The sequence below is a fragment of the Phascolarctos cinereus genome, unplaced genomic scaffold (genome assembly GCF_003287225.1).
Source record: "Phascolarctos cinereus isolate Bilbo 61053 unplaced genomic scaffold, phaCin_HiC Scaffold_4;HRSCAF=312, whole genome shotgun sequence".
NCBI classification, from domain to species: domain Eukaryota; kingdom Metazoa; phylum Chordata; class Mammalia; order Diprotodontia; family Phascolarctidae; genus Phascolarctos; species Phascolarctos cinereus.
The window spans coordinates 157,221,271-157,233,018 of NW_027555847.1; the positions used below are offsets into that span (position 1 = coordinate 157,221,271).

General features: G+C 47.5%; 1 protein-coding gene across 2 annotated transcripts in view; it reads right to left on the reverse strand.

The window, feature by feature from the left end:
* Positions 1 to 11,748, reverse strand: part of CNTFR (ciliary neurotrophic factor receptor) — a 93,819-nt gene that overhangs the window by 29,129 nt on the left and 52,942 nt on the right. For both annotated transcript variants that reach the window (XM_020966932.2, XM_020966931.2), the window contains one exon: positions 6,142 to 6,372. In XM_020966932.2, coding sequence (XP_020822591.1) covers positions 6,142 to 6,372 — 231 coding nt within the window. The remainder of the gene's footprint in view (positions 1 to 6,141; positions 6,373 to 11,748) is intronic.

Here is an 11,748-nt window from a genome sequence, read left to right on the forward strand (position 1 = left end):
AAGTTTAGCCTAGGGCCAGGGAAAATGGAGCAAAGGCACTGAATCTTCCGTAGGTCTCCAGCATCAAGCCACAGAGGTCCCTTCCCTATCTCTCAAGTAGAAGGGGACCTGGAATAGGGGCTGGGTTCTCAGGCCTGAGGTGTGGTGGAAACAGAGGGGAGCTTGCACAGTCTGAAGAGCTACTAATACTCTCCCTTCCTCTGGCAATGGCCAGGGTCTGGGGTTCCTCAGCAGACTACCACTGTTTTTTGCTCAGCTTCAGAGGTCATTTGACAGTTCAATCTCTACCCTACTCAGAAGCAGCCCCCCTCACTCACCCATCCATCATAAGGCAGCTCCTTCTGCTTCGGGACAGCTCGAACTGTTAGGAAGTTTTTCTTTATATAAAGTTTAATTCTATCTCTCTGAAACCTCTGCCCATTCCACTTAGTTCTGCCCTGTAGAGTCAAGCAGAACAAGACTAATCTGTTCTCTTCTGACCCAGGCTGACCCAGGACTCCAGGCCAATGTTACATGGGGTGAGGGGATTCACCAATCAGTGCGGCTTAGCTCAGAGAGACCCAAGACACCCAGGCCCCCAAACCAGGACTACCCACAGGGTCGGGGTCACACCTTCCCTCTCAAGTGGGGCTTCTTGAGGGTAGGGACCATGTGTCTCTGATTTGGGGGTAAGAGTAGGCTGAGCAGAGGAGGGTAGTCAGGAGAAAGGGTGGGCCTGCTACAGGGAGGAGGGGGGTGGCCGGCATAGCTGTCTGGCCCTGGGGCCCCAGGGCTGGGAACAGGGCTTGGGTTTCCTCTCTGACAGGGACCAGGTTTCTCTGAGGGAAAGGAGGAAAGAAAAACAAAGAAAAGGAAGAAAAGGAGCCATTCTGTGCAGCTGGAGTCCAGCTGAGGAGTAGAGGCCCCCCTCCCAGGCAAGGGGGGGTGATGAGGGAGAGAAAGCAAGCGTGAGAGTTTGAGAGTGTCAGTGTGGAAGGTTTGTGTGCGGTAGTGTCTATGTGATGGTGTAAGCCTGTGTGTGAGAAAAATAGGGCGTGCCTGTGTATTCAAGACTGTGTGTGATTGTGTGTGCCAGTGTGTGGTGTGAGGCAGTATATAGCCACGAATAGATGTGTTAATGAATGTGTCTATCAGTACACAAAGAGTATAACTGGATAGGTATATAAGTATATGTGTGTGCATGCGCACGCTCACACATGCTTGTATGGGTCCATTAACCTGCCCATCTGTCTGTGCCCGCGTATGTATTTGTAAGTGTGAATGCATAGGCCTGTGTCCAGATAAAGACTGTATGTAGGGGTCTGACTGCTTGTGTCAGCACAGACTCTTTTCATGAATGAAGGCACCCACCTATGTGCAAATAACTGTGTCTGCCTGTGTCCACGTGTATGTGCTTGTGTGTGTGTGTGTGTGTGTGTGTGTGTGTGTGTGTGTGTGTGTGTAGTTCCCTGGAGGGGTTTGTTTGTTTTGCTCCTAATTCAGTTGTTTTTCCATGTCCTTTCCCACCAAACCGCATGTTTTTTCCTTTCATCTCGCCAGCAGGCCAGGGATGGGAGCCCACAGCACGAACGTCCTAACGGGCAGGGGTTGGGGGGGGGAGTGTATGTGAGGAAAAGCCCACAGCCACTAAAACTCTCCAAACGCCCACTGCTTCCAGCCTGGCCCAGCCTGGCCCCCAGCACACAACTCTGCCAGCTACACACAGCGCCCCCCCCCCACAGGCCCCACTTCCCCAAACAAGCTTCTTCTCCACACTCCCTGGCTCAAAGACCTGGCCCCAGGGATAAAGGCCAAACTCCTCAGCCTGGCATTCCAGGCCTTCCACAAGTTGGCCCCAAGCTACGTCTGTAGCCTTATCTCCCACTCCTTCCCAACATCCACCATCCACATCCAGAGTTCCTCAATTCCCCACCCACCACTTGCCTACCAACCTTTGTTTTTGGATTCACTGCATCCATGTGCTCTCCTTCAAAGTGTGGTCCTTTACCTCTCTTCCTAGAGGGCTTCCCTGACTGACCCCACCCAGTTGTTCACAGCATGGTTCCCTGAACCCTAAGCCAGTTTACTGTTTTCATTAGAACTTTGTTTGTATCTCTGTGTTCTTGTACCTGGTCTGTTCAAACTCTCCCTCTTTAGCTATCAATATCTCATCTACATATATATACTCAAAGTCTTGCCTATCTGAAGCACCTTCCTTTAAAATAATATCCTCCCACTTCCAACTTTCCACATAAATCTAAATATTTTACTCCCCAACCTCCTACAATCTGGCTCCTGTCCCTACCTCTCTACTGAAACTGCTCTTTCCCAGGTCGCTCCTAGTGAACTTCCAATCGTCAAATGCACCAGTCTATTTCGCCTGCTCACAGCTTTGCTGCCGCCCACCGCTAGACTCCTCTCTTCGTTCCTTCCTCCTCTTGACTTTGGGGACACTGAACTCACTCGGCTCTCTTCCTACCTCTGCCTGCTGCACCTCATGAAGTGAATGCATCTCAAGGACCCTGTTTTAGAACAAGGTGAAGGCACAAACTTCCTTGACTGCCCCAGCTTCTAAGAGCCTCTCCAAGAGTCTTCTCCATTCTGCTCTTCCTCCTCCAGCTCCCAAATAAGGGTTTGGTCCTCACCTCCTGAACCACTCCTGCCTTGGTGATCTCACAGACTCACAGAACCTTAGCACTGGAAGGGACTCTGGAAGTCTCCTAGTCCAACCCATGCCTAAACAGGAATCTTCTCTACGATATCCCCAGGAACGACATGCTCCACCCAGCCTCGGCCTGGAGACCTCCAGTGCTGCATGAGTCAATAATGATTTGCAAAAATTCAAGTTTCAGACAATGCTCTCTATCTCTAATCTGGTATAAAGGCAGCTGTTTCATAATGAACAGAAATGGCCTTGAAGCCAGGAACACCTGAGTTCAAATTCTGCCTCTACCATACCCATGGGTGTGACCCTGGGCAGCTCACTTAACCTCTTAGTGCCCCAGGCCACGTTCCGGCCATAAGTTGAAGAGAAGATGCCAATCTGCATTGGTAAAGTTATTTCCTCCCCTGAGATTTCTTGGAACCAATGAATGCAGAGGTCCTGCTCACCACCACTGCCAGATCAATAAGCTTTCTCACATAGTCAGTCCTCTGATCACTTTAAGGTCCTTGCTCAGAAACATGGGGCGCCCCCCTATTGTCTAATGAACAAAATACAAACTCTTTCACCTGGCATTCAAGGGCTCCACGAACTGATCTGAACCTACCTAGCTCCCATTGCTGGTAAACTGGATTACTTGGTGTCCTGGATTCCTTTCCCTCCCCACCCTTATCCTGGGCACATTTCTCATCTATGCCTTCCCTCAGTCTATTTCCCCCACTGAGAATGCCACACACACTTCCCAGCTAGTCTAAATCTTACTCATCCCTCATTCCAGGGTAGGTCCAACCTCCTCCAAAAAGTCCTCCCTAACCATTCCAGTCCACACTGACCTCCTCCCCTTCTCAATTCATTACAGAACTAGAATGTAAGCCACCCACTCTGACTTTTGATCACCAAGTGCCATTCTCTGTTTCATGTGTATATTTTGTGTCTAACTAGCCAAAGAGCTCAACAGGGGCAGGGACTGTGTTTATTGTCTCTGTATTCTACCTAGCACAAAGCCATCCAGGGAGTAGATGCTCAATAATGAGCCCCAGGTAATTCTCAGGACTAGAAGTTGCAGATAAGTGGCCAAACTAAAGCTGTGAAGAGAGTTTCCACATTGGGAGTTCCCAACGAGGAAGAAATCACAGACCTCCCCCACACACTGTAAATAGGATTTAAAAAACAAAAATTGTATCCCTGTCTCCAGGTGTGTCATCCTGACAGCTTTCTTTACATTCTCCCCTTTGTACGAGCTCCTCAAAGAGGCCTTGGTGACGATGTAAGGTTTTTTTATTTTGGACTGGATGTGTGATTTCACTAGGGTCATCAGTCAGTCAACAAACATTTATTAAGTGCTTATTATGTGCCAGACACAGCCTAAGTGCTAAGGATGCAAAGAAAAGCAAGATACTCCCTACCTTCCAGGAATTCACAATCTAGTGGTATAAGAAACTCCCAGTAAAAAAGCCAAAAAAACCCAAACCAACCCTCCCACCAATGGAAAGCAGCACATTTTCTGCAACTTACAATTTTATCGAGTTGCCTAGGGTACTAGTCATTAGTTGTTAGTCAATAAACATTTATTAAGGGACTACTAGCACGAGGTACTAAGCTAAGCATGGAGTTAAGTGACTTCCCAGCTTTACAGGCACTATTTATCAGAGGTGAGACTGGAATCAAAGTTTTCCTATTCCCAGCTTTATCCTCTAGGCCACACCACCTCTCAGTTGTGGGGCAGGACTAGCTAACTGTCCAGTTCTCACTCATGCATACACATATACTCCATCCCTCTGCTCCAGAGGAGGAATTGCATCTTCTCAGGGGTGGGTGTGTGGGTGTGTGTGGGTGTGTGTGTGTGTGTGTGTGTGTGTGTGTGTGTGTGTGTGTGTGTGTGTGTGTGTGTGACAGAGACCGAGACAAAGAAAGAGTCAAAAGTTAAGAGCCCTAATTTTTCCCTCTTATTAATTCAAACTCTCTCCTTTCCTTCAATACAATGGTTCCTAAGATATCAGGCATTCACCCACCAAGAAGGCATCTCAGAATCCTCCTCAGTTTCCACCCCACCCCACTGGCTTCTTGAGGCAACTCACTTGGTTGTCCAGTCCTTATTCTACCCCTTACAACTGCCCTAATTCTGACTCTAGTGAGAAATGTGTCTGTTTTCCAGATAGGGAGAGGGGGAGGACTCAGAGAAGTCAATGACTTGTGCAAGTATCTGCAGAGGTAAAGAGTACCCACACCCAAAGGGGAAGATGGGACAGCAGGGAAAGGATATAGACTCATGGTCTTCCTCTGGAAGCTGCAGCCAGTTATAAAAGGGGGTGAGGGTGAAGGGGAAGCTTGACTCTGAATTACATTAAACTACAGGCAATTACATTTATTTCTGCTCCAATGCTCTTGTCTGATTAGGCCTGAGCAGCCCCAGTCCCATTAGCTCAGCCTTTATCAGTGTATCTGTGTGGTCAATGGCCCTGCTGGCTTCTTAAGTCCTGCCTCCCATCTTTAAGCCTCCTCCCAGAGCTCCCTAGGCTTAAGGCATACAACATACATGCTCACAATCACACAAACATGGAAACACAACTGCCACCCCAGACATGATCACACACAATCACACTCAGACAACCACAAAGTCACATAATCACTGCCACATTCACACAAAGACATGCACAGTCACACAGAAGACCATACAATCCACCTTCCTACATACACACAGAAGGCTACTTGGGGCACTTCCACACTCTCACCCCAGGGGGATATTTCTCAGATTACCTATGTTTCACCTTAATTACTGTCTAGGATTTCTGTCTCAAATCTATGACATTCCTTCTGCCATCTCCCTCAAACCTTCACACGAGATTTTACTGCCCCCACTACCATAGGGAATCTAGATAAATCCCTGCCCTCTAGTATTAGAGTCAACTCTCAATTATCTGAGGGCAGAGATCACTTACTTGGGAGTGACTGACTGTCATATTAACTCAAGGGGAGAACCAGTGATTGTCCTCAAAATATCCCAAAGAAAGACATTTTTGGATAATTGGTTTCCCCATTGTGACCTCTCTTGCAGGAGAAAATCAAGAAGTGAATGAAGAAACAAGCAGAGCTGAGGTAAAGATGACAGGATTATAGATCCTGATGGACAGCTGGAAGGGACTTTATTTTTGTTTTTTTGTCTTTGTTTTGGGGGGGGCGGCAGTGGGGGTTAAGTGACTTGCCCAGGGTCACACAGCTAGTAAGTGTTATGTGTCTGAGGCTGGATTTGAACTCAGGTCCTTCTGAATCCAGGGCCAATGCTCTATCCACTGGAAGGGACTTTAAATCACCTAATCCAACTCCTTCATTTCACATGAGAAAACTGAGGTCCAGATCATAGTCACTGCCCCTGCGCAACACAGTCAAGAGTCAGAGGTCACTGTCACCATCCACAAGCCAGATAGGTTCAGGGAGCCTATGTCATTACTCATTATCCTGTTCATTTGGGTCAGGGTCAGGATCAAGGGTCATGTACTCACTGCCCACGTGCAGCAGGGCCTGGTATCGAAGGTGCCAGGAGGAACCCTGGTAGCAGGCGTAGTGACCACTGTGGCTAAGGTCCAGGCCCTCAAGGACCAACTGGGAGCCGTTAAGGTGAGCAGCCTCCAGGTCTGTCCCATTGACCCTCCAGGTAACTGCTGTGTCCCAGGCTGCCGTCCCACAGGGAAGGGTCACGTCTGAGCCCAGGCGTTCATATAGCACATGAGTATCTGGAAAAAACAAGTGACAGGTTATCCCAGACATCTCAGCCTTGTGAAAGACAGTTGTCCCACTCAACAACTGAGCCCAACTCCCTCTTGAACCTCCCATCTTTCATTATCTCTGCTGCCCAAACCCATGTCTGTGAAAATCAAGATGTTTGTTCTATATGATAAGGCTTTGTGACTATCACAACAATAGCTCAATTTATTTATTTAAAATATTTTATCAATGGACCTCCCCCCTAGCTCCAATGTGCTCAGGAAAACCGTGTCTGAGACAAGAAATGTAAACTTGAGTTTTAACTCCGTTGATTGATCCTGACCCTAACAATGACCCTAAACCAGACAGTGATGCTGATCAACCCAGATGCTGTCCCTTGTCCTGATCCCAGATGAATGGTACCCTGAGACCTACCCCAAACTTGACATTGACCTCTAACCAGGCTATTTACAGTGACTGTCTCTGATCCCAACTCCAAAATCGATGTGATAAATTCTTCTTATTTTGCAACATCCTGCTTTATAGTGTTTATTTTGGGAGGATGTCTGTGGGGACAGAACAGTTCTAAAGTTCCAGATAATTCACAGGCTGATAAGCAAGAAAGAATTACCTATACCCATCCTTGGACTCAGACTGCCTCTGTCACACACACACAAACAAACCTGAAGCCCAGTTATTCTCCTCTCTGGGGCCTCAGACCTAGGAGACAAGTTTCGGTTGTAACACAATCTCCAGAAAATGATTCCCTGTAATCATCATGCCCATGTGGCCAGTACCTCCAGGTCCCTAATATCCCCGTGTCCTCAGTATACTCATTGTTGTACCCACTCTCCATTCCCTTTCCTGTCAGCCTGCAAACTATTCTTCCATATTCTACTCCCCTCCCCTAACCGCGAACATGGAGTGGGGCCCAGACAGCGGCAGCAGCAGGCGGAACAATATGGGCAAAACAACTGGGGCCTGGAGACGGATCATTGCAGCTGTCAACTGGAGTTGAGAATCGAACCCTGGCCAGGCAGGGTTGAGGGGGAGAGAAGGCACTCAGGCCTGTCAGCTCACCTGCCCCAGGAGAGGGGGTCTGTCAGAGCCAAAACCAACACCCTCCTCCTCCCCCCAGCCCTGAGCAACCAAGGCGTGACTGAGCTGAAGGACAAGGGAGCACCTGTCAGAAAGAGAGAGAGAGAGGAGCCAGAGAAACAGAGATCGAAAGACAGGGGGAATTTTGGGGGGGGGTGCTGGAGAAGGGTATGGAGAGACAAAGAAGAACAGAGGTAGAGGTAGGAGGAAGACAGCGAGAAAAAAGAAAAGGTTACAGAATGAGAATGATACCATTATATGGAGAGAGGGTAAAAGGGAGTCAGACCATTGAGAATAGGGATGGGGCGGTCTCATGCCATCTGTCCCAGGTCATGGAGTGCCAACCTCCTCTCAAGGTTCTCCCCAGGTTCCAGGCCATGGCATTGTCTCTCAGACCACACCATTCCTTTCAGAATCATTCACTTGTCCTTATTTCTTTCCCTCTGTGACATCAGACCTAGGAAAGACTCTCCTACATCTGGAATGGTTGAGAAACAAGCCCAGCTAAAAGCAGGGACAGGGACCTAAGTCTCCCAATTTGGGGGCAGGAAGTCTCTATGTCTGGAATAGGTTCCTACCTTATCTGTGAAGATCTCTCCTTTTCAAGGTCCGGTTTAGGAGCCACTTGCTCCATGAAGATTTCACTGATCATTCTGAATCATGTCCCCACCTCCTTTTCCCTGGAAAGAAGCTCTCTCTCCTTCTCTAAATCTTACAGTGTGAGATCTCTCCTGTGCCCCCTGGTCTTATTCTAACTTGCACTATCATAATTTATGCATCCATTTCAATCCTTTACTAGAATGCAAGTCCTTTGCGGACAGAGACTATGTTGTTTTTCATCTTTGTATCATCACGGACCAATGCAATATGTGGTACATTGAAAGGGATTGGTGTTAGGAGGAAGAGATGAACTCGACCTGTGATTTCACTGGTGGGAGGAATTCCTGGTGTGGAAACTCCTTGCACTGTTGCAAATCTGCAACTTGGCTATAATTTATAGTCTTAGAAGAGGGATGCTTAACCATTTTTGTGTCCTGGACCCCTCTGGCAGTCTGGTGAAGTCTATCAACCCCTTCTCAGAATAATGGCTTTAAGTAAGTAAAATAAAATACACAGTATTATAAAAGAAATGAAATATATTTAAAAACAGTTATCCAAAAACCTTTTTTAAGAACTCTTAATCCCAGGTTGAGAGGCCTTGTTTTAGAGATGTACCTGGGGTCAGTGAGAGATTAGGTGACTCATACGTGGTCACAGCGCTAGTATGTGTTAGAGACAGTCCTTGAGCCTACATCTTCCTCATTCCAAGGCCTAACTTCTATCTACTGTTTCACGGTTCCCCTGATCTAATACTTCAGCATTAGATATTTGGTAAAGTGAACAACTCAAAGTGAACAGCACTCAGCCCAAAGGTGCTCTCTGTCACCATACCACAAGCTTCCAAATGGCTCTCCCTGCATTAGGAGAATGGAATGAAAGTCACTAAATGTCTACCAAGACACCTTGTGTGCCTAACACTGTGCTGGCTGCACTGTGGGGACAGGTACCAGAGAAGAAGATGACATGGGGTCATGCCCTTGGAGAGCTCAGAACCTGGTTAGGAGATCAGACACATGTGCATGGAGATCTACAAGAATAAAGAGTATGTGCTCAAAGATAAGTATGTGGATAGGATTCCAAGTGGAGAGAAATCAAAAATGGGAGAGATCAGCAGAGGCCAGAGTGGTTGAGATAGCACCTCTGGAAGAGGAGGCATTTGAACAGGTGAGGTTCAGAGATGTCTGGGAGGCAGACTGCCACAGAGGAGGGTGGGAATGGAGAATGCACATGCCTAACCGGAGACAGGAGCAAAGCCAAGACATTCACAGAATAGTGAGGAGCCTAGTTCGGCTGCAACAAGGCTTTATACAGAGGAGGAGGGGGAGAAGTCAGATTGTTGAGGTAATGTGGGCTAGAAGAAAGTAAGGGTGCTGCCTTCTTGTTCTTTAGTCTCTCCTCATAGAAACCAAAGTCCAGTGCTCTAGCACGGGAAATGGTCAGGACAGGGAGGGGGGAGTAATGATAAATGGACAGACACTTCAGCCTGTTTATTTGGCTCTCCTCCTGCCTCTATCACCATGCCCTAAGGCTAGCATCTCCTCTTTCTGGGAATGGGGGTGGGGTGGGGGATTGGGTAGGGAGGCTCTAGCTGATCAGGCCAACATCCCTCCCTCTAGTTCCCTGCTAGCCAGTATCAAAGAACCCTGGTACATGCAACTCTGCTCAATATGCTTTCCAGCATTCAAAGAAGTTCTTAATGTGTCTCATCTCCTCACATTCATATGTCACACTTCCTCACATACTTGTGTGCTCTGTGGTACTAACTCTCACCAAGAGTAGTTATCTCCCACCACCTGCACGAGGATGCCTATATGCAGCCTTTTTCCAAAGAAATAATCTCAGGTCACAGCAGCAAAGATAGAAGTTAGACTAAGAAAGCTTTTCTGGCTTCAAAGGGGAGAGCAGGCCAGAAGGGGGTGGTTGTAATTATATTTATTTGAAATAGTCTCTCCAGTGTATAGGCCTGAATTCTCAACTGCTCCTTCCTACACCTTGGGTTATATATGCCTCCAGCACAGTAGAACGAATACAGGTGACAGAAAAGAAGGCAAGAAAGTGATCTGATCAGGAAGGGAACAAAAATCTCACCCTGCCAAAAGTTTCACCCGCTCCTGGATGACCCTAGAGATCCTGCTCAATAAGCAGGACAGATAAATAGATGAGTGAATGGATGGCTCACCCCCATGCCATCCTACCCATACAGACAGATGGACACCTCCCTCAGTGAGACAGGTGGATAAATTGCAAAAAGACTCCAATCAATATCTGTTGGGTGATTAGGTGGCTATACCTAAAGCCAGAGCCTCTGAAGATTTCTTATTAACATTCCTGCTAATTATTTCTCCATCAGGAGAGCAGACCTGCTGAGTCTGGGGGGGGATTCCTGTTAACAAGCCAATTAAGGCCAGGACCAGGCTATCCTCAAAGAGTCTTAATTACACTTGTTAACGAAGGGCCTCCAATCCTTCAGAGGATTGGAGGTTTGGGAGTCCCACCCCCTCAGTCAGGTCTCGGGACCTTTTATCTGGACTTAGGTCATATTAACGGATATTCTCCCCAATTATTATCCACTTCCCCCTCAGTTCCTCTCATTTAGAGCTCAGGGCACGGTAGGGATATGATTCCCATACGTTGGTCTTAGAAGAAACACTTTGATTCAAACTCTGGGGAAATTTTGGCTTACTAAATTCCAACAAATTCCCCTGTAACATCCTCGGAACCTCAGTGTAGGGAGATGGGGATATCTAGAGCGTGTGGGTCACCCCTGCTCCTGTCACTGATTGGTCTGACTTTTGATGTCTGACCTATACAGCTAGTAGCAAAGCGGATGTAGCAAACACTGGGCCTGGTCAGAAAAACCTGAATTCAAATCTGGACTTAGATATTTACTATCTGTGTGGCCCTGGGCAAGTCATTTAACCTCTGCCTCGGTTTCCCCAACTATAAAATGAAGTAATAGCACCTACCTCCCATAGTTGTAGTGAGGATTAAATTAATGAGATAAAATGTATGAAGTGCCTAGCACAGTACTCAGCACACAGTAGGCCTTCAATAAATGTTTGTTCCCTTCTCTTCCCCTCTTCCCATGTCCTTGGATAAATTAGGCACTTTGATTTGACTGCTAGGAAGGTAGGGTAGGAAAGAGGAATGGAATTGGGAATGGGAACCTCATGTCCAAATCCCAGCCTGATATACATCCTTGTGTGACCTTGGGGAAAAAATTTTATATGTCTGAGCCTCAGTGTCCTCATCTGTAAAAATCAGGCATCAAGTTAGAGTACCTTTAAAATCCCTTCTAGCACTACATTCTCTGATTTTGTGAGATTAAGTTCCTGTCTATGCAGCTAGGGAAAGAAAGAGTCTGGGGAGGGGGGAGGAGATGTGGCCAGTGGGAAAGGGCAGTTTCCCCGACTTGCCTGTCAGACTTTATACCCAAGGTCTAACCATTCTACTTCTCCCATCCCCCTTTGACCCCTTTCCCTGGGAGGTAGACAGCCAGATGAATGGCAGAAACAGGATGGATGGAGTGGAATAGGCCCCAGGAAGCCAGCCTGAAACACAGATGTGAAACTCTCCTTGGCCTCCACCAACTCTCCTCTCCTCCTAAGAGAGCTAATGACCAGAGGCTAAGATCTCTGCTTTTCCCTCCCCAGCTCTAAATGCTGGCCCCACCTTGGATTCTCACCCTCCATCAGGGCTGGGCAGGA